A 27,141-nucleotide genomic window follows, 5' to 3' on the forward strand; every position below is an offset into this window, starting at 1 on the left:
AATTAATCATAGATGCTTATAAATGAGCTTTACTATACTGAAGCATATGGAATTTAAGATTTTCCTGTATTTCACCTTCTAAAAATGAGCCCAGGCAACAGATATACACTTTAAGAAAATTACAGTGGTCAGTGGTCTTAAAACTAAGACTAGCATAATTTAATGGGCCAAATTATCTAGAGAAAATCTGTAACATCATTTAATCTTCCTCAGCAGTAAATTTTATATTGGTTCTTAGAATTGGCAAGCAAATGCTATTCATAAAAAAAGAATGCTAATCTACAGCAATGACATAGAAAAGCAAAGACTGTTTTCATATCTAAAGCTGACAAAAGAAAAATGCCTTTTTAACCACAAAAGTCCAGAGATCAAAACAACTTTTGTTTCAATTTCACTTTAATAGTAAAATTTCAAAGGTAGAACATTTGTTAATCTGTAAATCTAACCTAAGGGATCATATTAATTCTAATCAAAAACAAAACCAACAAAAAACAAAACTTGGTATTCATAATGCATAAAAAATGAAGTTATTCACTTTTTAAAACAATAAATTAATTCTTTCACAGCTCACTAATTCACTAGTTCTAGCTGTAAGTGAAAATTCACTGTGACTTAGTCTGGAAAATAAATGCCCACCTCCTTGCTTACAAACAGATCATAGTAAGATGTTCTTTGGGACAGAATAAACAACCTGAACCCCGAAGGAGGAGTCACAAAGAACTATGGATGTTGTCATTTTTATTCAGGCTCTGCTGCAAAGCCTTCCTGTGTATTAGAAAATCATGTACCAGACAAAAACAGAAGACAGGAATATTTAACTGCTCATGTAGATAAATATGTTAGAGGTGCTTTATTTCTAAAGTTTCAAATTAGAAGTAAGGCTAGAGGCCAAACTACAATTTCCTTCAGGAACTGTGAATTACTTTCTTGCTGTCACAGTCTTCCTTTGCTACTGCTTACAGTAACTGGCCCACAAGGTATTTAATCTCATCTCCCCTAAGGACTTCTGCACTAATGGGTGGAATAAGGCCACAGTATGAGCTGGTCAACACCAAGAAACTGTGAAACACTCTTTTCTCCCAACACACGCACACACACACTCCTTTTAAGGGGAGCAAGAAGGAAAAAAGGGCAGAAAACAGTATAAATTGCTCCATGAAAACAAAATTTATGTAGGATTTAACACAATGTACAGAGCTCTGAGGACTATTTACCAGCCTGAAGTGTTACTGATGAGAACTCTGACACAACCGTTAAATTAAAAAACAACAAAAAAAGGTAGAATACACAAGCAAAAAGTCACTTACTATGTATCAACTTCATGTCACAAACTTTTGCACTTAATAGATCTTCTCTTATGATGGCTTTTCTTCTGTAAACATCAATAAAGACAGGAAAGAATTAAGAAAAAAACTGTCGTTTTGCTCACTTATTTTCAACTCATTCTCCTCCATCAAAATGAAATCTATCATGCACTGATTTTGGTAACTATGCTGAAATCTGGTAAATGGTTTGAAGGATATTCTCACAGACTTCTATGAGATATCAGAATGTCAAGTTAGGTTTTAATATCTATTGAGTTGTATAATCTCAGTCTTTTTTTTTTTTTTTTTTTTGAGACAGGATTTTGCTGACACCCAGGCTGGACTGGTGTGGTGCAATCACGGCTCACTGCAGTCTTGACCTCCTGGGCGGAAGCAATCCTCCCAGCTCAGCCCCCTGAGTAGCTGGCACTACAGGCATGCACCACCTTGTCAGGTTAATTTTTTCTATTTTTGCAGAGAGTTTCCCTTTGTTCCTGAGGTTGTTCTTGAACTCCTGGGCTCAAGTGATCCTCCCGCCTTGGCCTCCCTAAGTACTGGGATTACAGGTGTAAGCTACCATGCCTGGCTAATATATTTTTTATTCTTATTCTTATTATTTTTTTTACTACACATGAGGTCTCACTATGTTGCCCAGGCTGGTCTCAAACCCCAGATCTCAAGTGATTCTCCCACCTCAGCCTCCCAAAGTGCTGAGATTACAGGCATGAGCCACCATGTCTGGCCTCATCTCAGTCTTTAAACAATAATCTTATTGGCTGATCATGACTGACTGGCTATTGAGCCATGCAGAGTAGAGGTAAGCAGGTATCTTTTTTAAAAGGATCATTAGGAAATTCTAGCAAAGAAAGCATGATTAGTTCCACTCCTCACTCAGTTACCATTCTCTACAATGACTTAAAATGGAGGTTCACTACCAAGAAACAAAATACCACTGCAATGCCTTCTTTGGAACTGGTAAAAAGTATCAGAAAGAGAGAGGTCCCAGGGTTTTATTGCTTTGGAAGGGAGAGGCAAAACTGAATGGAGTTTGTCTGTGTGTTGGAAGACCAAGCATCCAGTAAACAGAAGACTGAATGACAGGACTACTAAAAACATCCAAGACTCCAAAAAAGAGTATAATGTAGATATGCAACAGCTGACAGATTTTCCACCTTGGGAAAAATAGTTAAGCTATGCCTTGGTAGGCAAAGGCAAATTATTAATTTTGCAGCTGTTATTTCCTTATGACAAATCTCAGAAAAAGCAGTTAAATATGGAGACGATTTTTGCTACGTTAGACTCAAATAGAGCTGTGAGCCTTATAGGTCATTCTGTGATGACCACTACACCCTTGGCAAGAGCCAAGAGAATTGGGTAATTTTGAGGGAGCAAAAAAAAAAAGCACATCTATGATACTGTCACAGCCAGTGATATGAGTTGTACCAAGAATTAAAGTATTTCTACTAAAAGGTATTTCTTCACTATGCCTGGGAAAAGTGTACTACTATCTACTATGTAAATACAAATGCAAGAACCAAAGCTAATAAGCATTTTTCAGAAATAATTATAAAATTTGGTCTAATGCAGTTACTAACTTTGGGGCTCATGGGTAGGCTCTTGGAGTGGGTATTCCATGAATACCTTGAAATCATATACAAAGTTTTATGTCTGTAAACGTGTATTTTTCTAGCAGAAGGGATCTGAATCATTCTTCACGAATGCCATAACTACCCAAAAGTTAACATCTAAGGAGCTACAGTGTTATAAATTAGTGATAGGTTGAATAAACCTCAGTGACTACTGCCAACTGTTTTAGGAACTAAATAAACTTACTTTTAAGAAATTAGTATTCTGATGAAAAGTACTAATGAATCATAGATTTAATTATGAATCTGACAACATATTGACTTAAAAATTCAACTCTTGGACAGCTCTAAATACAGTTCAGATCAAAATGAGCTTAAGTTTCAAATGTATTAGAACAAGTTATTTAAGCATTACCTAATTTCCAGTGTACTACTCATATTCAATTTACTTCAAAAATGTGTTAAACACCTACTAAACTCAAGTATTAAACACTGCATTTCTAGGCATTTATGTTAAAATAGGCAATGGTTTTAATAGCAACTAAAAAAAAAGAAACCTATATATTTTTAAAAATGTTTTAACATAAACACTTGTTATAGTAGATAGCAAGTGCCTGCTGCAACACAGGAAAGCAGTATGTGAAGGTTAATAAACAGTTTAAATAATAACTGATGAAGAATGTTGTGCTATACCATTAAGTATTTCCTACTTTTTGTCCATAAATAACTTGATCAGTGCTATTCACAGTGTGGTATGAGCACCAATGCTTATCTATTAGGTGTTTAATATTGGTATGTGATTAAGTACAAAAATAAGGATAAGCATTCAGAATTGTGGTTTGTTTCTGAGACAGAGTCTTGCTCTGTTGCTCAGGCTGGAATGCACTGGTGTGATCATAGCTCACTGCGGCCTCAGATTCCTGGGTTCAAGATATCTCCCTGCCTCAACTTCCTGAGTAGCTGGAACTGCAGCCATGTGTCACCATGCCTGGCTAATCTGTAAATTTTTAGTAGAGACAGTGTCTCATTATGTTGCCTAGGCTGGTCTTGAACTCCTGAGCTCAAGTGATCCTCCCACCTCAGCCTCCCAAAGTGCTAGCCTTACAGGTGTGAGCCACCACACCTGGCCAGCATTCAGAAATTTTACATTGCTGAACATTTTATTTTACAAAAGGTTTGGTCTAAAACAGATTCAGAAATAAACTGAAAAGAATGAATTCTTTTAATTCTTTTTATTTTGTGTTATTTTTTAGTAGAGACAGAGGAGGGGAGGACGGTCCTCACTATGTTCCCCAGGCTGGTACCAAACTCGTGGTCTCATGTGATCCTCTCACTTAGCCTCCCAAAGCACTGGGATTATAGGAGTGAGCTACCATGCCCAGCCAGAACCAATTCTTCACCAAAAACAGAGTAGAGCTCAAATTAGATTCTCAGATTTCAGCTAGTCCCTTCTTAAATTATCAAGTGTGTGCTTCTGAGTAAGTGATTAAATACATTTAAACCCCACTTCATTTTTTTAAATACCCTTTTTGTACTAGTTAACTTCTGTTCCGTTCATTTGCATTCCACTTCTAAAGTTAATCACTAACCTTATACAGCTTTTAGAATTTTCATGACAGGAGACCTGTTTCTCAAATGAGTTTTCATTTTTCTTGTCTTTTGTTTCTCTCAGCTGTTTTTTTACTTGAACCTACGAGAAAAGTAAAATCAATTTAGAGCAACAATTCAGCATTACAAATAACTTTTTAAATTCTTCCTTGAAATGATTAAAATTACAGAAACAAAATTGTCCAATTAAAAAGTGTAGTCCAAATACATATGCTTATTCATTCAAGCATGCTAAACCATAAGCTTAGTAAGTGTGCTTAGCTCTGGGCAAACAAAATAGTGAGAGCTAAGCATAAACAGATTAAGTGCTCATAACAGATATGAACACAGATTTGTATATACATATAGGACTCAGAAATTAACTGAGGATGTCACAGAAGACTTTAATGAGTAGATGATTTATGAGTTGGTCTTAAAGAATAGTTAGGAATTGGTCTAAGAAAAAAATATTCTAGATGGAGGAAAGAACAGAGTTGTAAGGAACAGTGAGAAGCCAATGTAGACAGGGAAAAACAGATGTGAAATTGGTGAAATGTGTTAGGACTTGACTGTAAAGGTTCTTGAATAAGAAAATCTACAGGCATCAGAGAGTAAGTGGACTTTTTAAAGCAAGTGAATGCGATGATCAAATTTGTTTTTAGGAAGATAACTCTGGTGTGATATGGAGAATCAACCAGTTAAGAAGAGACTATAAAAACCAGGAAATCAAAGCTCTTAAGATAGACTAGATCTATGCTGTCCAAGACAACAGTCACTAGCCACATATGGCTACTCAGTGCTTGGAATGTGGCTCGTCTAAATTGGAATGTGCTGCAAGTATAAAATAGACACAAGATTTCAAAGACTTAGTATAATTTTTTAAAAGAATGTAAAATCTCTCAATAATAATTTTAAAATATTACATGTTGAGCTAATACATTAGATACATTGGATTAAAAATAAAATATATCATTCAATTTATTTCATTTTTTTATTATTTTAGGATGCCTACTTAAAATTGTAGTTATTTAGTGGCTTATAGTAGACTTCCATCAGACAGCACTAATTAGATGAAAGAATAGGGGTCTACAAAGAGGGAACAATGGAGGGATAAAGCAGAAACATATTTAAGACATTGAGCAGAAAAAAACAGATGAGGGAGAGAAAACTGGAAAAGTCCCAGATATTTCTGATCTTGGTGACTGGGGCTGTGATTCCATTAACTATTGGGGCTGGGGAAAGGGGTAGGGAATGTGATTAATTTGGAGTTTGTTAATGTTAGATTTTGTTGGTATTCCAGATAGAGATGCACAAGTGGTTGCAAATACAGGTCTGGCTCTCAGTAAAGAAGTCTAGGATAGTGACAATTTTAGAAGCATCCAAATATAGGTAGTACTTAAAGCTACTGAAGTATAATAGCTGAGAAGACTTAGAAAGTATACTGAGAGAATTTAAATGAAGATCGTATGAGCCCTAATGACTAAGAAAAGGAACAGGAGGGTAGGGATATGACAAAGAAGATTTTGAAAGGACCGAGAAGTAAAACAATCATTCATTCATTCATACATACATACATACATACATACACACATACATACATACCCACAAGAGAAGGATGTTTTAGAAGCCGAAGGAAGTGGAGGGTAGTCAGCAGCACTACACGCAGAAAACAAACCCATGGAATGTGGAAGTCTGAGCCTGGACCTTGGTGAGGGTAGTGTTTGTAAAATAAGATAACAGAGGTAAATGTTCTATGGGAACTGAAACGTGAGTAAGAATTGAGAAGAGGTAGTTGTAGAATTCAAGAAGTTCAGTTGCAAAGGGAAAAAGATAATGAAGTGAAGATTCGAAAGAAGTAAAGGTCTAGGGAAGGCACTTAAGAGAATGTGGAAGATATCTCATGTGCCAAGAAATACCTTTTAAGTTAAACAAAATTAAACTAGCACTGTACCAAACTTTTAAGTAAAATACAAAGTCTATCAAATAAACAAAATTTTATTCTAAGCAAGAAAACATAATTTCACAGAAAAATATATTTGGATTTTTTTTTTTTTTTTTGAGATGGAGTCTGGCTCCGTCGCCCAGGCTGGAGTGCAGTGGCACAATCTCGGCTCACTGCAAGCTCCGCCTCCCGGGTTCACGCCATTCTCCTGCCTCAGCCTCTCCGAGTAGCTGGGACTACAGGCGCCCGCCACCACGCCCGGCTAATTTTTTTTTGTATTTTTAGTAGAGACGGGGTTTCACCGTGGTCTCGATCTCCTGACCTCATGATCCGCCCGCCTCGGCCTCCCAAAGTGCTGGGATTACAAGCGTGAGCCACCGTGCCCGGCCAGAAAAATATATTTGGAATCTATTTTACACTAATGAATCTTTTGCAACGTAATTATACACACAAACAGGGTTTGGAAAAATGGAGAATATGTCTTCAGGAAAAGCCACACTTATTATATTACACTTCTATAATGTTTTATCTTTTTTCTGAGATATAAACTAATTTGCACTGATGGCGAAGTTATACAATTACAACAAGCCAACCGTTTATTTGAATTGCAGTCCTGTTTGTACCTTGCATCAAGATTCATCTGGTAAAAATATATCAGAACAAATTATAAAAACCTACACTGAGAAAGACAAATAATTAAATAGTTGTACATTGCTTCCATCCCCTTTTCTACTTACATAGACAGTAACCAAGTGGACAAAGACTAACAGTGCTACCTAAAAACAGTTTGTTTCTCCTATTAATGGCATCACTTATGTTTATATTGAGTACTCTCATTTTTAGCTATTTTTCATTCATGACTTGGTAGTGATACATCAAGAAATCTTTCTCATATACTTAACTACTACTCTTCTCCTTTTTTCTTCTTACTGAACTCAGACATATTTTTTGCTTTTTCAGGTAAGCAAAAAATTAACATAAATACAAATCATAATCATGGCTCACAACAGTAAGTAACATTAATGAGGTAAGCAGAATTTAATTTTATTGGCTAATTTCAAAATTATTATGTTTTTCAGGAAAACACAGTTTTCAGTTATTTTGGACTTAAGGTTTTGTGGGAGTTGGTCTTTGAATCTAATACTTCATTTCAAACATTTTTTCAATGGAAAATATGTATTCAAAGTGCTATCCAATTAAATTGTTTGAAATATGGGAAGAAGTCCTCACATTCAAAATATTCTAAAATGTTAAGTATTTTATAATTAAGCCTTAGTAGGAAACGTCCTTCAGATTATCAGAGATCTAATACATTTTATGGTACATTACAAGGTGATCATTATGGATATGCCCTCTTTAGGGCGCAAATGAATAAAAGGTTCAGAATTTAAGTATATTAGTTGAAAGGTATAAATTTATCATGCTAAGGAGGATTAAAATAACATATTAAACCTTAAGTTGAACAATTTTCAAATATACACAAACTGGAAATCAAAGTCAAACAGCTTCAATTAATTCTTACATAATTCATGTTGCAGAATAAAAAGACTTACCTTAACATAACCTTCCAATGCACTGAATTTAAACACTGCCTGAAAAGGTTTACGGTCAATAGGACATGAAGCCAGTGTCTGAAAAGTGATTAACAAATTAATCTTTACAAATGTTTCTTTAGATCAAAATTATAAACTTCCATAATAAAGGAAAATTATTTTCATCTCTATCTTCGAAAGAAAAAAATATTTTTATACCTTAAATTTGTTTCATTCAAGCATTTAGTGAATACCTCCTGTATGCTAGATAATTGGAATACAATGATGAATGAGACAGAATCTGTTATTAAAACGCCATTAAGATATGCTGCCCAGTTGAGAACTACTAGTATAGTGAAATATGAGTTGGGCTGACAGCAGCAGTTCTGTGATGTAAAGCTGGCTGTTATGCTAAACTTGGGTCACTCCAAATGGCTCCAAAAGGTCCCTCACAAATTTTAATATTCTATGACTTAATATTTTCCCCCCAAATTAGTTACATTAAATAGGCAGTTGTGCCAGCAATAAAAATATTTGAAAGATACGAAGAAAATGAAGTACTCCTCCACCCCTCCCCTCAGCCACCTAGATGACCACTCCAGAGGCAGCTTCTTATATAACCTTTTGTGGATATCCATTGCATATGCATATATGTGTATCTTTTTAATATATAAACTTAAGATTGATTCATATTAGTAATTCAGAGCTGCCTTATCCTTAACAGCATAATAAGAGTTTTTTAGTTTACATTTCCTTTTATAGGAGTAAGGTTGAGCATATTTTCCTATTTTTAAGGACTATTCAAAGTTCCTTTTCTTTAAGCTGTCTATTGAAGTTCTTTGCTTAGGTTTTTATTAAGTTGCTACTGTTTTTCAAATTGAGTTGTAGGTGCTCTTTATTTATTAAGGAAATTGGTCCTTAAGTGATTCTATGAATATAAGTCAACATTATCTTGCTTTATTTCCTGTCCTTTTAAAATTCCTGTGCATCAACTATAAGAGTTTCTCTGATAAAACTATTAAATATTTGTGTAAGAATGGGTTTACATTATTTAAAGAATTTAAGATGAAGTGTTATTTCTATTAGGGTAGGAGGGAAAACTCTGCAAAGAGCGTACCAAAAGGTGATATTACTAATACCTATGGTTACAAAAATAAAACGGAATTTTAACAATCTAATAGCAATAGTCTCAAAGAGCAAAGATAGTAATGGAAACCAGATATATTATTCCTATGTAAAAAATGTGATCTTTGCCTTTCTGGGTTTTACCACGTATCAAGACATGCTTACACAAGTAAAAGTAGAGCAGATTGTGTATGGTCCTTGATCATTTAACACATTTTCACAAAGCTCATAAGTCACTTTGGGAGCACCCAAAATATGGGCTGAGTTACTATTTTCTTTCTAAGCAGGCTTCAATGGGAAAAAAGCTTTACCACATCTGAATTAGGAAATGTGACCTTACTATATTAAATTGGTTCAGACTGGAAGAAGCCAGTTCAGCCTACTTTTAAGTACTATGGATTGAGGAGGCTATTACTTTCCCTATGGAAAACTTGACCTTAAGAAGCTTTGCTTCAGCAACAAAGAAGTTCATATATTTTTTAATAATACACTGTCTAGTTCGAAGAACTTCACATAATAACTATTGTTGTTTATCCCGCTGGCATACCCTGTATGAAATTTCTTAGAGATTATATTAATGCTACATTTACGGTTTTCAAAAATATTTAAAAGTTGAAATCTGGCTGAGCATGGTGGTGCATGCCTGTAATGCCAACACTCTGAGCCGCCAAGGCAGGAGGATCCCTTGAGCCTAGGAGTTCGAGGCTGCAGTAAGCCATGATCACACCACTGTACTGCAGCCTAGGCAACAGAGTGAGATCCCATCTCTGAAACATAGATAAATAAAATTAAAAGTGAAATATTCCTAGTGCTTCCTATTTTTACAAAAGCTTCAAAATATATTTCTTATTCCTATTTTAAAGGTAAATTTAGAGAAACGTTAATAAAAAGGTTATACGGTAATAAATGAAAATTTGTTCTTTTTTTGTAAAAACTAAGATGTGTAGAGGCTGTGAATTTACTGTACTACTTTCATATCTTGTCTTTTGAGTAAACTTGAGCAAGTTACAGTCTCTCTGTGTCTCAGTAACCTTATTTGTGAAAATGAGAAAAAATAACTTACCTCTAAGGTTTTTATGGGAATAAATAATTCCTAGAAGTGTGGCATATACTAAATATTATGTAAGGTCTTGTAATCAACTAGTTTTAGTAACAAAAAAACTTGATTAATTAACAAAAGACAACCATAATATGATACATATACAAGTGAGAGACATGAGTTCTTAACAATTTTTATTGGAATTTGCAAAGTTTATGATGTAGATGGAAATCCAAGTACTTCGTTATTTTAGCTATTTTGATTTGTGACACTAAGATCCAAAGAAAGTCACGTGTTCAAGAAATTTATATCAGATGCATCAAATCTTTCAAAGACTCTCAAATCATACAATCTCATTTTTTCTTTATTAAATTTCCTCTATTGACATTAGCTAAACTGCCTTCTTTCCAACTTTTTCTTTCATTTTTTTATTTTTTATTTTTTGAGACAGGGTCTTGCTCTGTCATCCAGGCTGGAGTGCAGTGGTGCTATTTTTTAAGACAGGGTCTTGCTCTGTCATCCAGGCTGGAGTGCAGTGCTGCTATCATGGGTCACTGCAGCCTTTGCCTCCCAGACTGAGATCAGATGATCCTCCCATGTCAGCCTCCTGAGTAGCTGGGACTACAGGTGCATGCCACCATACCCAGCTAATTTTTGTATTTTTCATACAGATGGGGTTTTACCATGTTGCCCAGGGTGGTCTTGGACTCCTGGGCTTAAGCGATCAACCTGCCTTGGAGGGGTTAATGGCGTGAGCCGCTGTGCCCAGTCTTCCTTTACAATTTTGAATTATGACAGTTTTAATCTAAGCTGTTATTATTATTTTTTTTTTAAGATAGGGTTTCACTCTGTTGCCCACGCTGGAGTGCAGTCACCTGATCACAGGCTTGAACTCCTGGGGCAGGCTTGAACTCCTGGGGCTCAAGCAATTCTTCCACTTTACCCTCCCAAGTAGCTGGGACTACATGCATGTATCACTGGGCCTAGCTTTCTTTTCTTTTCTTTCTTTTTTTTTTTTTAACTTTTTTCATAGAGACAGGGTCTCACTATATTGCCCAGGCTCATCTTGAACTCCTGTGCTCAAACAATCCTCCTACCTCAGCCTCCCAAAGTGTTGGGATTACAGGAGGAGCCATCACACCTGCTCTGACCCATTCCATTTGATCTGTTTCAAAAAACAGAGTTCTGAGTAAGATTTCCCCTTTTTTTTTTCCTTAAGCATAATTGTCTTAGATTTGTCTAAAGTTTCATTTTAAGAAAAGGTTCCACTGGTATTACAAAAACACAAAGGAAAAACAAGAAAAAAAAAGTAGTAGTAATAGGAAAACTACTGCCATGTATCATCACAATCTATATAAAATGTAATTTCCTAAGGATAATTTAGTTAACACCAAAAATAAGTTAATTTTCTTTGACACAGACTCAGCCATCATAATTTTTCTTTTAAACAGGGTCTCACCCTCTCGCCCAGGCTGTAGTGCAGCGGCATCACGGCTCACTGCAACCTCAACCTCCTAGGTTCAAGTGATGGCCTCACCTCAGTTTCCCAAGTAGTTGGGACTACAGGCACGCACCACCATGCCCAGCTAATTTTTTGTATTTTTTGTAGAGATCGGGTTTTGCCATGTTGCCCAGGCTGGTCTCAAACTCCTGAGCTCAAAGCGATTGGCCCACCTTGGCCTCCCAAAGTGCTGGGATTACAAGCGTGAGCCACCACACCCGGCCCTGACTGGCCTAATTTGAAGGAACTCGCAAGGATGCCTCACTCTTATATCCAGCAGATATCCATCCAGAAAGGTCTCAAAGATGTATTTAGTTTTCAGAGTAAAATTTACAATTAAATTTCCAAGTTGTGAGGTTTTAAAAGTCCACATTTTAAACTAATGTAGAGAAATTTTAACTAATACTTACTCTATTTTTTAAGTCATTTCAATTTTGAAGAAAATTATCTCAAATTTTGTTTCCTTAAATACAATAAAAATATCCTTCAATTATTTACCATTTTGATTCCTTATATACAATAAAATATCCTTCAATGATTCACTTGTTTGAATTACTGACTTTCATTTCAATAACCTTTGAAGTATCTAATTCAGTTTCATAACCAAGTAGTCTAATAACATCATTGGCTTTATGATACAGCTACAAAATTAATGGAATTTGCTCACTGCTTTACAGTGTAATGTGTATTAAACAGAGCATATGTTTTACTGTGAATGCTCTGTACTAAGGTTGTATCAGTTAAGGAGGCAATTTTGATAGAAAAAATAATCTTTCTAATGATTTCAGTAAAACACACCCTACTATTCTGAAGCATTGTAAATTCTCAGCTCAGACAAACCCACATTTAAATGTAAGAACAAGAAACCTTCCTTATTTGGGAATTCAGGATCCTTGATTTCTAATTTCTCGCTTCCTCCTGCTGCTCTATCCTCAATCACATAGGCTGCTTATAGATAGCTCCTCTTAGAGAGAGAGAAACAAGTGTTAAGACAAATACTTAAAGACTAAATCTCAGTATCTATGCTTATAGGTAGGTTTGCCTGTTTGTGGGAATCTCGAACATCTATCTACTAACAAAATAGAGCATGTTATACAAAATTCTAGTTCAAAATCAATGAAGATGACTTAGGAATGCATACCATTAGTGGCTAACGCTTATTTTAAAGCTATTTTCCAGGACCTATCTTTTTTCATTTATGGTTCCAAGACACCTCACCTGTACTTCCAAATTAATTGTTCACCTGCAGTCAGCCTACATGTTCCCTATCACATTTAACCAGTTCTTTCAAGACAGTCTTTGTCAATCCATATTAGTGAAACTGTGGTTCTTTATACCAGCATTCAGGAGTGTATCCCTAAAGGACAAATGGCTGTCAGTGATAAAATTAACCCCCAGTAAGAATGCATTTCATCAAACTACTTAAAATCCTTTCATGTTCTCCAAGATAACAGTTGGGGAGAATTACATGTAATCTTAATTTATTCTGACAATTAATAGGTAACACTTTACCTAGTGTAAAAACAAAAAACTCAGTAAACTACCCATATAGATCATTTTACATATTCTGACATTTAAAACTAGGCACAAAGAAATGCATGTTAATTTACCTTACTGGTAAACAGAGTACTTAAATTCTTTTAGATATATGCTCTAGGTAATGGGTGTTCACAATGCAAAAATCCTCTTTGCTCTACTAAAAAATTTCCCAAAGGATTAATTCACAGGGTGAAAACAGTGGTGGATCTGAAAAAATTAGCTACAAGTTCTTGTGGAGCTAGCAATCACTCCAACCCACAATAAGGATGAAGATGGAGAGAGCTCTGATCATCTATTGCATATGTGTAATAAATTTAAAAAATGTATTTGACAATACTTTATAAATTATAAAGGACTAATGTTAGTGGTACCACAAAGGTACATTTACATTACTGTTCACAGAGAGCTACATAACAGAGGGGTCTGGGTTAGTTCTGGTTAATTTTTTTAAAATTAGATTTTGAGGAAAAATTGATTGAAAATTCCAGATAATAAAGCTTTACTGAATTATATTACTTAAAAGTAGTCTAACAACCAGAATGGACAAATTTCCACCTACTGCATAAAGAAACACCTGTATATAAAACACATTTGCAGTCCAGACATAAGAACTCACATCTTGATTTTTTGGTATTTATTAATTCAAAAATATAACCCTCATCTATGTTGAACACTGTTGTTTGACTTCTTCAAGAACTGCATGTCACCTTAATAAGACACCTCATTTCTAGTTTATGAGAGAAACCATGCCTTTGCCAACTGCCCAATTTTGATTTCATTAACCTTTACTCTCTCATACTGAAGCTGTCGGCATTTTATTCAAAATGGATGATTTTGTATAAAATGGAGGGAGAAAAATAATCTGCTTATAATGGGAAACTAATCACATTTTTAAAAATAATACTTAAAATATAAGGGAAATATTTCATATTATGTAAAAGGGAAAAGAATGCCAGCAGATATCAAGAACATCCTCATCACATATACTGCAGGTTCCATTAAACAGTGTTAAGAACTTTTAAATGCTTTAAACATGTGTTTTCAAACCATGATCTTATTTTAAGGGCCAAATTTTTAATCACTTCTCAGCAACTGTGGGGAATAATGAATCCGACTTTCTTTTTTTTGGGACAGGGTCTTATTTTGTCACCCAGGCTGAAGTGCAGTGGCATAATCACAGATAACTGTAGTCTTGACCTCCCAGGCTCAAGTGATCCTCCAACCTTCCCCCCTCAGCTTCCCAAGTAGCTGGGACTACAGGCATACTCCACCATGCCTAATTTTTTTTTTTTTTTCCAGTAGAGATGAGGTCTCACCATGTTGCCCAAGCTGGTCTTGAACTCCTGGGCTCAAGTGATCCACCCTCCTTGGCCTCCCAAAGTGCTGGGATTAGAGGCGTGAGCCATCATGCCTGGCCAATAAATCCCATTTACTTAACCTGTGTGTGTTCGTATGTGTTGGAGATTATCTTGTCTGTAGGAAATCATAATCAACTGTCACTACTGCAATGTGTGTCAAGACTTCTCTGTCCTTTACCTTCCTAAAGTATGCAAACTCAGATACATTTATTAAAAGCTATCAATAAGTATATATTGTTTTTGCCCACAATATGAGTAAAATAACTTCCTAACTGAATAGCTGATAAGCTTTAGCATACTGGCTCTATACACATTTCATCAGTTCAAATGTCTTTTGTTTAATTTCAGATTGTTGGATCTAACAGTGATGGTTTAAATTAACAAAAATTTCAGCCTTCCTTAATGTCAATTATTGTGTCATTGTACAATATTCTATTTCTATATAATCATCATTATTTTATAATTGACAGGCTTACCATCTATGAATTCCTTGAAACTAAAGATAATCATAGTGGACATGATTAATTTCAATTTGTTCTAGTGTCCCTAAGGGCAGGCAATTAGGCTATGGGTCATGAAGGCTACCACAGGTTCACCCTGAAACATTTTGCCCTAAGTAAAGAGGATTCTGACATACCTAAAGACTTTTACTTAATCACTTTAAAGTTCTTACATAGCTTTTGTTCAAATAACCACAGAACCAAAATTTTAGAGCTTGAAAAGACGGAAACTAACTTTGATCTATGTGTCCAAAATAAATATACTAGACTACAACACACTTTAATTTTTCAAAACACCAGTTTCTTACAGACCAGTGTTTGTAAGAATGTGTTCAATGCCTAAAATATTAAGGTGAAAGTAAATAAATGAGTCCTTTTTTGGTGCTTGATATCCATTCTGAACCATATTTCAGTGAACCTTGGGTACAAATGTCAGAAAGCACAGAAATTTTGAAAGACACAGAAATCTAGAAAGATGATCCTAAACGCAAATTGTACTGTTCTCTTATGCAGATTTCCAACTACTACTACTACCAGAAGTGAACATTCATTCCAGCATTTTGGGAGGCTGAGGCGAGTGGGCCACTTGAGGTCAGGAGTTTAAGACCAGCTTGGCCAACATGGCAACTCTGTGTCTACAAAAAATGAGCCTGACGTGGTGGCGCGCGCCTGTAATCCCAGCTACTCAGGAGCTGTGGCACAAGAATCGCTTGGCCTGGGAGGCAGAAGTTGCAGTGAGCTGAGATGGTGCCACTGCACTCCAGCCTAGGTGACAGAGTGAGACTCTGTCTCAAAAAAAAAAAAAAAAAAGAAGTGAACATGCATAAAACTGTACACCACAGACCAATTTTTAAAAAAGATTTTAACTTCAGGCTATCCCTTGACATACTTAAAAATCATAAGTTTAGAATCCTTGCCTTGTATAGCAAATAAATATTAACATAGTGAATTAAATTAAATGTTAGAATGTGTATGAAAGCCTAGGCATAAGGCATGGCCTGTTAGAAGACTGAAGACACTTATTCCTGATCCTGAAATCCAAAGTAAACTATAAATTTGCTTTTAGATGGAAGGAGATTGAGGGAAATGAGAGGATGGAGTTTAATTTATAATGATGAAAAAAAGAAACATACTCCTGAATTTGAAATCTGATTCTATTTGTGAAAGCACTTACATGCTTCGAAATATATCTATTTTTATCACAGCAATAAAAGATTCAAACCGAAAACTTAGTCTACGTGATTTTTTTAGCGAGCATTCACTTATAATTTATAATAAGCAATTTATTAGGAGATTGCGCTCCTGTTACTGCTTAACTGAAAGATTTAACTAATGATTGCTATCCCCATCAGGGACAATGAAATAATTCAGAATGTTCTGTTTATTCTCCCCTTTAAAGGTTAATTACCTTTGTTTAAACACTATCACAACTCCTCCCTGCCTACCCAGCATCACAGCTTATAATAGCAGTATAAAGAAAAGTACTTTCTTTTGAAAAGCGATTTGAAAAATATTACATGTGGGAAAGGTGTTGGCTGCCATACCATGTATGTTATCCAGTATTTTCAACTTAAAAATATTCAACAAGAGTTAAAAATATAGACAAGTTTGCCACTATCTATTAGAGTTGAGTATGTGCATCATCTACAACCCATAATTCCACCTCTAGATACATACCCTAGAGAAACCTGGAACATGTACATCAGGGTAAATGTTGTGTGAAAGATGCACTTGAAGTTGAAAGAAAGGATGGAGAACCATTATCTACTTATCACATACACGTTATAATTTTCTTAGAGAAAAACATATACTCAGATTAAGTTGTTGAAGTTCACAATTATGTGGTCACCAAATACAATCTTATAAAAAGCATTGTATTGAAACCTTCCACCCATCCAACAATATTATTTCTTTACCCAAAGCAAAATCTCTAAAAAAATTTAACCACAAAGCAACCATGTGCACTAAATTCAACACAGATAAAAATCTTTATTTGGGTGGCAGAAAAAAAATATGCATTATTTCATTAAACAGTGATCCTACACAGAGAGAGATTTACCAACCATATTAATTCAGCAAAACTCAAAATACTTTTCTCCAAAATACATTTTCACCTATCCTTAGTGTCACTTCTTGTTAAAGACCAGTTTAGGTTTTACTAAATTAAAATAGTTTATATGTATACTATTATTAATTCAATTTGTATAACAAATCTTCTCTTCCCTCTTCTGAGAACTCAGCCAGAGTCACTATACAGTTATATTCTCCTTTCCACACTATCAATGAAAATTTAAGCAAAACATAGCGCTTTGAAAACCCCAATTATGTAATATGCAATTAATTCCAATGTATTTAAGAACATTAACAATTTGAATGCAGTTAATGTTAAAATATTTTTAAGATATTATCTTTACTAATTTTTACAGACTGACAAATATTAACTTAGAAAATATAGCATGATTAATATGAACAATAATTTTTTACTTAACATTTCATAACAATAAGGCTTATATTAAATTAATATTTACTTCAAAGTATTTGGCCCAAATTGAGTCAACATAATACATTAAAAGTCACGAATGTCTTGTTTCTTATTCGCTGTCTATGACGGTAATATCTCTAATTCAGACTCTGAAATTAGTCCACACTAAATTAAAAACAGGAATTAGAAAATCAGTTCTAAATTCACTTCTGCCTCTTAAACTATGAGATCTTGACCAAGTCATAGAACATAAAATCCAAGTTTCCTCATCTGTAAAATGGAAGGACACTATCGTATCTGCTCTGGTTATTCCACAAGGGTGATATAAAGAAGAAATCAAATAACCTATGTGAAAAGTCCCTGAAAAATATAAAACAAAAAGCAGACAGAAGGTGTTATTAGTGGTAAACAGTTATTATCCTATTAAGTACAGAGTCAAGTACACTGAAAAATGAATTACTGCATTTCTACCAGAAAAGAAATGTTTGATCTGTTCTTCCTGTAAGGTTATTAACTTTTTTAAAAAGAGTATGCATTTAAAATGTTATTTGCAAAATCAAAAGCTGATAAAAGAAAATTAGAAGAGAATGACTGACAGAATTTGAATAATACAAGGAAATTTGTCCAAAGTAGGAAGAAAATACATTACTGTGAAATAATTTATGAAAGGCAGTATCAACTCTTTAGGTGAAATGAAATCATGCTAGGAAATTAAAATACATTAATGTGTCAGACTTACCTCTGCCCATTTAAGAATACAAGTCATACAGAAGACATGATTACAGCTTTCTGGAAAACCAACTTCCTTTTCTAATAGACAATTAAGACATATTGGGCATCTGTCAGCCTCACTGTACAACAGACCAGTGGGAATAGTATTATCTCCGTTTTCTTCACCTGTTAAAGTAAAACAGCCATATGTGCTTTCAAGTTCTCCAGACCAAAAATCTTGTGTTTCTAGGAGCACAGTGGATTAGATACTCTAAAGGACCCTCCTACTATAAAGCAAATAGATCTTAGATAAATTATAACAAACATACTGCTTGAGCCCAACATGCCCAACATTTACTTTCTTATATTTTTTTTAACAGGGGAGTGAAACAAACTTTTCATTAATTAAATTTAAAGTGAGTAATATTCAAATTTATCCCCATCCAGTTCCAACCAATCCAATAAGTAACAACTGTTATATTTCTTTTGTATTCTTCCTAAGAATTTTTAATGTACAGAAAAACAAATGCTAATACAAACTCTTCCACATTCCTTCCTTTACACAAATGCAAGAATACTATACACACTAGTCTGCTTTTTTCTTTATTCAAATCTATTGATGGACATTCACTTGTTTTCAACTTTTGGCTATGACAAACAATGTTGCAATAAAAATTTAGTTATTTCACATTTTTAAAAGTATATCTGTAGTGTAAGTTCCTAAAAATGGAACTGCTAGAGTAATATGTGTATACATTTGTATTATGAATAGGTATTGCCAAATTATTCTCCTTAGGATTTGTACTAGTTTAAACTCCCACCAGTAATGTAACCAACTCATACAAAAGTATGCATCGCTGGCTCATAAGAAAATAAAAGATACTCTGAAATTCAACATAAAAATAAAACAGAAATAAAGAATTGGTCAGCTGAAATGTGAACAGTAAATATCAAGCAAAGTTGGAAATGTCCTGGGCACAACTGTCCAAACCAGTGTTTAGATCTGGTGACTAAGCCTTAGAACCACTTCAGGAAGGGGAACTAATCCTGATAGACTCCAGTATCAAGCCAAGACTCTTAAATGGGGCTAAAGAGGACCCAGCATGGGCCTGGGAAGAAACAAATACAAATCCTCTGGAGGAAAGAACACCTAAATTAGGCCCTCATAGATTTAATTTATCAAAAGTAAGCTCATAATCAAACATTACCAAACCTAAGAAAATAAGCTGTCTTGAGTGAGAAGCAGCAGGAAACACATTTAGAAATCCACTAACTTCAAATATCAGAAGTTTCAAATACCACATAAAATGGACAATCAGCAGATTAGATCCAAGAAAAATACTTGTGAATTGGAAGACAAATCTGAGGAAACCAGCTAGACTCTAGGAGACAGAAAAGGAAATATAAGACATAGCCTGTGAAACAGAGGTTAAGAAATGAGGTTACAGAAAGGTCTAACATACTAATTGAAATCCAAAAGAGAATAAAGGAAAGGCAACGAAGAGGTAATGGTCAGGAAATGATTAAAAACATGAACCAACAAAGGAAACACAATGCATACTGTTAAGAGAAATAAAAATAATCCATGCCTAGAAACAATGGAGTAAAACTGTAAAACATCAAAGACGAAACCAAGACCTTAAAAGCAGAAAATGGGAAAAGACAGATCACCTACAAAAGAGAATGATAATCAGACTGGGAAGAAATTACCAGACAGCAAGGAAAAAAATAATTAATATCTTCAAAGTGCTAAGAGAAAAAAAACTATCATTCCAGAATTATATACCCAGTAAAACTATCTTTGAATAGTTTTAAAGTGGATAAAATAGATAAAAAAAATTCAGAGTTTACCACCAATAGACCTTCACTAAAGAAACTTCTCAGATTTATTTTCAGAAAGAAAAGAAATAAAGAGGAAATAAACTCAAGCAAACATTGCATGAAACATCATCTAACTGGTGGTGTCTGAAATAAAAGAACTCAAATAATGGAACTATAACCTATAAATTGAGATTAGGATGATCAGAGTTAAAGCATTCTGGGGTTCTTCTTCTGTTGGTAGTGAAGATTAAATTAGCTTTAGAAACAGAGGATAGTACCAACACTAACTTTTTTTCTTTTTTAAAAAGACAAGGACAAAAACAGAAACAGTAATTCCTAAACCAGTAGAGAGTAAACCTTTAAGAAAAAAGGGAGAAGTAAACAACTTAACAAATCAAAAAACTTGATCAGTCGAAAATAAGATATGAGAAGAAAAAAAATGTGTATATACTTAGGCAGCTTATTTTGGAATTTAAGAACAACAATAACAAAATACTCCTGTGTATTCTGAAATGTAAACAAGTGACAGTTTGGAAACAACTGTTTTGCTTTCAACAAACAAACTTTATAAAAATGAAAAGTTACCTTCCATGTCTTCATACTTCTTATCTCCCATATTTAGGGTACATACAGTTTTCTTCTTCATTTCTTTTTGGAAAAGGGTTTCCTATAAGATAAATTATGATAGAGAATTTTTATGTTTGCCTTCTCCCAATAATATCAATTTAAAAAAAGAATCCTAAACTGTAAGAAATTATTTTACACATAAAAGAACACAGTACGAGCCAAGCCAGTTTGTGGATAATCCAGTACTCTTTTATACTCCTTGCTATCAAAATGCACAGTCTTATTGAAAGGAAAAGCCTTGGCCATGCACGGTGGCTCATGCCTGTAATCCCAGCACTTTGGGAGGCTGAGGAGGGCGGACCACGAGGTCAGCAGATCAAGACCATCCTGGCTAACACGGTGAAACCCTGTCTCTACTAAAAACACAAAAAATTAGCCGGGCGTGGTGGCAGGTGCCTGTAGTCCCAGCTGCTCAGGAGTTTGAGGCAGGAGAATGGCGTGAACCCGGGAGGCAAAGCTTGCAGTGAGCCAAGATCGTGCCACTGCACTCCAGCCTGGGCAACAGAGTGAGACTCTGTCTCAAAAAAAAAAAAGGAAAGGAAAAGCCTTTTATAACTATTAGGCAACAAAGCCTAAATGATACATTTTGTGGCACAGACATAAATGCAATTGAAGCTTAAGGAACAGAGATCAATTTGGAATAGAGTTTTCAGAGAATGTGATAGGTTTTTGTGTTGAGCAACTTCAGGCATTCAAGGAGCAACATAGTATGGCGAAATACAATAGCATTTAGCTAGGCCAATCTCACAATTGAGTGGGTGAGAGTAAAGAGTAGGTGAAAGTGTGTGTGTGTGTGTGTGTGTCTACTAAGGAGACAGTTGTGTGTGTGTATGTGTCTCTACTGAGGAGGGGGTTGGCATGTAAGCCATGAATTTTATCTGAAAAATCACAGTGAGGGGTAATAAGAAATAAGCAGAGCAATGTAAATCAAGTATGGCTAGATTATAGATGGATCACTAATGATTGTCTGAGAACCTTAGATTCAATCTTATAAATTCCCTGAAGAAGAGTGACAAGATAAAAGTGATGTAAGTGAATTTTTTTTAAAAAAGATTGATATGCCAGCTAAGTATGGATTGGATTACAATGGAAAGAGATTATAGGCAGAGATATTTGCATAGCTAAAGTACTGGCTGTGAAGTATATTTGAAAAGCACAAAATTAAAGGGCTTAAGAATTTCTGAGATTTGGTGAGCAACTACAGTGAAGGAGACAATATCCTGGCCTAAAAGACTAGGAAAATGGTGCTTATAAAAACGTAAAAATGAGAAAAGTGGGAAAGGATGTTAATGTGGCAAAGGCAAGAAATTCATACAGTAACATTTTTTTTTTTTTAATCAACTCTTTTTCCTAAGAGATGGGGTCTTGCTATGTTTCCCAGGCTGGTCTCCAACTCCTGGGCTCAAGCGATCTTCCTGCCTCCACCTCCCAAAATGCTGGATTACAGGCATAAGCCACTGCACCTGGCCTTAAATCAACTCTTAATATTCCTTCCTGAACTGATGCAAGACATAATTGCAACGAAATGTCCAAATATGCATTTATATCTAGGCACAAGAAATCCCTGATTTTATCAGTTGTGATTCTCCTATATGTATCTGAATGGGTTTTTCCATTAAATTTCTAAAATAATTTACACATGGTAGTTTCTACATTAAAGGTATGAACTGCCCAGGAAAATTCTCTACTTGGTTAAATAAGGAGAAATACAAAGTCCCACACTTATAGTTCAAAAACCAACCATAAAAGCAGAAGAAACTTAGTAGCATATGTAAGAATGATTTAAAGGTTGCAGCAGATTAAATACAACCTCAAAATGAGTCAGCATTAGAATCTAAAAAATTTTTTTAATCCAATCAATCTGATGATAAAAGTTGGATGAGGAATATTTCCCACTCTTAGCCTATGTGTGCAACATTTGTTTTAGTTCTGGTGCAAACTAACTTGTTTTAATTCTGGTATTTAAGGACAAACAACATAATGATAAATGTCCAGGGAAGATGACTAAAATGGTGACAGCCCTGGAAACCCTATCATATGCAGAAAGGTAAACTAGTAAGAATATTTAGCTTGGAAGAACAGAAAGCTTAAGAACATTAGCAATTATCTTCAAATAAAATGAACTGTTCTGAAGGGAGGTAGAATAATCTATCAATGAAAGTATTCAAGCAAAGGCCCAGTGATCTTTTGTGGGTTTTTTTTTTTTTTTTTTTAGCTCCAAGATTTATAGAATACTATAGGTATACTAGGCAATTCTCTTAGTACTGAACAAGGCAGACATCTCTACCTTTATGTTCTAGTGGAGAAGACAAAATAAACAAAATAGTAAGTAAAATATCTAGTATGTTAGATGTTGAGAAGTGCTATGGAGAAAAATTAAAAACAGTGTGGCTATTAAGGAACAAAAAAAGAGGAAGCTGTTGTTTCATACAGAATACTCAGGGAAAGCTTCTGTGATAAAGGGACATTTGAACTGGCAATCACAAAGCAGCAAGTGAGACAGTTATGTGAATATCATCCAGTGCTTCCAGGCTGAGCATTCTTGGCAGAGAGAATAGCCAATATGAAAGTCCTAAGGCATGTCTGGTATGTTCAAGGAACAACAAAGAGATGAATGACTAGAATACAGTGAAAGAAGAAAAGCAGATGAGGACAGAGAGGTAATATAAGATCATGTAGCACCTTCTAGGCTAAGGTAAGACTGGCTTCTCCGAGTGACATGAGCGACTAGGGGTTTCTGAACAGAGGAAGCAAGGGAAAAAGTAGAGGCCAGCAAGGAGACTACCGCAATAATCTAGGGAAGAGATAGATAGTGGCTTATACCATAGTGGTAGCAAAGGTGATGAAATGTACTCAGATTTCAGATGTTTTGAAAATATGGCCATCAGGATTTCCTGGTAAATTCAAAGTGGAGTATTTGTTAGAGGGCAAGGATCCAGGATAACTCCAAAGTATTTTGATCTAAGCAGCTCAAATGATAGAGTTGATTGAACAGAAGATTATTATTTTAAAAATTCAGATATGAAATTAGTATGGCTATTACGGAAGGGCACATAAAGTCTCCTCAAAAAAACTAAAAATAAGCCAGGTGCTGTAGTGTGCACATATAATCCCAGTTACCCAGGAAGCTGAAGTGGGAGGACAATTTGAGCCAAGTTGCTCAAGACCGGTCCAGGAAACAGAACAAGACCCCACCTCAAAAACAAAAACAACCTAAAATAGAACTACCATATAATCCAGCAATTCCATTACTGGGTATATATCCAAAAGAACGGAAATCAATATAATGAAGCGTTATCTGCAATCCCATATTTACTGCAGCACTATTCACAACAGTCAAAATATGAACTCAATCCAAATGTCTATCAATGGATGAATAAAGAAAATGTGGTATATATACACAAGGGAACATTATTTGGCCACAAAAAGGAATAAATCCTATCATTTGCAGCAACATGCATGAAACTGGAGGTCATTATGTAAAGTGAAATAAGGCAGGCACAGACAGACAAATATTGCATGGTCTTACTCATATGTGGGAGCTAAAAAAGTGGATCTCATGAGAACAGAGAGTAGACTGGTGGTTACAAGAGGCGGGGGTTAGGGGATAAAATGAGGTTGATTAATGGATACAAAACTACAGTTAAGATAGAAGAAATGAGACCCAGAGTACGGTCAGTTGGGTGACTATAATCTACTGTATACTTCAAAACCAGCTAGAAAGGAGAATTTGAATATTCCCAGCATAAAGAAAAATGTTTAGGGTGATGGACATCCCAACTACCTTGGTTTGATCCTATCTTACATGAATGTATCAAAGTATTACATGTACCCCTAAAATACATACATGTATTTTGATACACCTATTATGTATCAAGAAAAACTTTTTTAAAAATTCAGTTACAGGTTAATCTCCTTGCTATTCATGCAGAAAGGCAGCATTAGTACCACCTAGGAACTTGTTACAAATGCAGGATATCTCAGGTACCATCCATATCTAGTGAATCAAAATCTGCATTTTGTCAAGATCTCTACATAATTCATATGTGCATTAAAGTCTGAGAAGCACCACGCTAGACAACTTCCCAATTTATTTACTTTTAGACTTATATTGCACTGCTATATATTATTTTTTATTTGGGGAAATTCATACCATACTATCTCCTTCATTATCCTAAATATCTGAGAATAAAAAAATATTAAGGTTGGAGTTAATTCAATGTGATAAAATGTCATTTGAAAGTTAACGCAATATTTTACTTCCAACTATGTGGTCAATTTTAGAATAGGTGTGGTGTGGTGCTGAAAAAAATGTATATTCTGTTGATTTGGGGTGGAGAGTTCTGTAGATGTCTATTAGGTCCACTTTGTGCACAGCTGAGTTCAATTCCTGGATATCCTTGTTAACTTTCTGTCTCGTTGATCTGTCTAATGTTGACAGTGGGGTGTTAAAATCTCCCATTATTATTGTATGGGAGTTTAAGTCCCTTTGTAGGTCACTCAGGACTTGCTTTATGAATCTGGGTGCTCCTGTGTTGGGTGCATATATATTTAGGATAGTTAGCTCTTCTTGTTGAATTGATCCCTTTACCATTATGTAATGGCCTTCTTTGTCTCTCTTGATCTTTGTTGGTTTAAAGTCTATTTTATCAGAGACTAGGATTGCAACCCCTGCCTTTTTTTGTTTTCCATTTGCTTGATAGATCTTCCTCCATCCCTTTATTTTGAGTCTATGTGTGTCTCTGCACGTGAGATGGGTTTCCTGAATACAGCACACTAATGGGTCTTGACTCCTTATCCAGTTTGCCAGTCTGTGCCTTTTAATTGGAGCATTTAGCCCATTTACATTTAAAGTTAATATCATTATGTGTGAATTTGATCCTGTCATTATGATGTTAGTTGGTTATTTTGCTCGTTAGTTGATGCAGTTTCTTCCTAGCCTCGATGGTCTTTACAATTTGGCATGTTTTTGCAGGGGCTGGTACTGGTTGTTCCTTTCCATGTTTAGTGCTTCCTTCAGGAGCTCTTTTAGGGCAGGCCTGGTGGTGACAAAATCACTCAGCATTTGCTTGTCTGTAAAGTATTTTATTTCTCCTTCACTTATGAAGCTTAGTTTGGCTGGATATGAAATTCTGGGTTGAAAATTCTTTTCTTTGAGAATGTTGAATATTGGCCCCCACTCTCTTCTGGCTTGTAGAGTTTCTGCTGAGAGATCAGCTGTTAGTCTGATGGGCTTCCCTTTGTGGGTAACCTGACCTTTCTCTCTGGCTGCCCTTAACATTTTTTCCTTCATTTCAACTTTGGTGAATCTGACAATTATGCGTCTTGGAGTTGCTCTTCTCGAGGAGTATCTTTGTGGCGTTCTCTGTATTTCCTGAATCTGAATGTTGGCCTGCCTTGCTAGATTGGGGAAGTTCTCCTGGATAATATCTTGCAGAGTGTTTTCCAACTTGGTTCCATTCTCCCCGTCATTTTCAGGTACACCAATCAGACGTAGGTTTGGTCTTTTCACATAGTCCCAAATTTCTTGGAGGCTTTGTTCATTCCTTTTTATTCTTTTTTCTCTAAACTTCCCTTCTCGCTTCATTTCATTTATTTCATCTTCCATCGCTGATACCCTTTCTTCCAGTTGATCGCATCAGCTACCGAGGCTTCTGCAATCTTCGCGTAGTTCTCAATACTTGGCTTTCAGCTCCATCAGCTCCTTTATGCCCTTCTCTCCATTGGTTATTCTAGTTATCCATTCGTCTAATTTTTTTTCAAAGTTTTTAATTTCTTTGCTATTGTTTTGAATTTCCTCCCATGGCTCGGAGTAGTTTGATCGTCTGAAGCCTTCTTCTCTCAACTCATCAAAGTCATCCTCCATCCAGCTTTGTTCCGTTGCTGGTGAGGAACTGCGTTCCTTTGGAGGAGGAGAGGTGCTCTGCTTTTTAGTTTCCAGTTTTTCTGCTCTGTTTTTTCCCCATCTTTGTGGTTTTATCTACTTTTGGTCTTTGATGATGGTGATGTACAGATGGGTTTTTGGTGTAGATGTCCTTTCTGTTTGTTAGTTTTCCTTCTACCAGACAGGACCCTCAGCTGCAGGTCTGTTGGAGTTTGCTAGAGGTCCACTCCAGACCCTGTTTGGCTGGGTGTCAGCAGCAGTGGCTGCAGAACAGCGGATTTTCGTGAGACCACAAATTCAGCTGTCTGATAGTTCCTCTGGAAGTTTTGTCTCAGAGGAGTACCTGGCCGAGTGAGGTGTCAGTCTGTCCCTACTGGGGGGTGCCTCCCAGTTAGGCTGCTCGGGGGTCAGGGACCCACTTTAGGAGGCAGTCTGTCCGTTCTCAGATGTCCAGCTGCATGCTGGGAGAACCACTACTCTCTTCAAAGCTGTCAGTCAGACAGGGACATTTAAGTCTGCAGAGGTTCCTGCTGAATTTTTGTTTGTCTGTGCCCTGCCCCCAGAGGTGGAGCCTACAGAGGCAGGCAGGCCTCCTTGAGCTGT

General features: G+C 35.6%; 1 protein-coding gene across 2 annotated transcripts in view; it reads right to left on the reverse strand.

Moving 5' to 3' along the window:
* Positions 1-27,141, reverse strand: part of SCAF11 (SR-related CTD associated factor 11) — a 79,482-nt gene that overhangs the window by 25,238 nt on the left and 27,103 nt on the right. For both annotated transcript variants that reach the window (XM_032753334.2, XM_058426172.1), the window contains exons 2-6: positions 20,613-20,694; positions 18,235-18,392; positions 7,973-8,050; positions 4,480-4,580; positions 1,308-1,372 (exon numbers count right to left, since the gene is read on the reverse strand). In XM_032753334.2, coding sequence (XP_032609225.1) covers positions 1,308-1,372; positions 4,480-4,580; positions 7,973-8,050; positions 18,235-18,392; positions 20,613-20,673 — 463 coding nt within the window. In that variant the 5' untranslated portion in view covers positions 20,674-20,694. The remainder of the gene's footprint in view (positions 1-1,307; positions 1,373-4,479; positions 4,581-7,972; positions 8,051-18,234; positions 18,393-20,612; positions 20,695-27,141) is intronic.

Source organism: Hylobates moloch, unplaced genomic scaffold (assembly GCF_009828535.3).
Source record: "Hylobates moloch isolate HMO894 unplaced genomic scaffold, HMol_V3 SCAFFOLD_13, whole genome shotgun sequence".
Classification (NCBI taxonomy): domain Eukaryota; kingdom Metazoa; phylum Chordata; class Mammalia; order Primates; family Hylobatidae; genus Hylobates; species Hylobates moloch.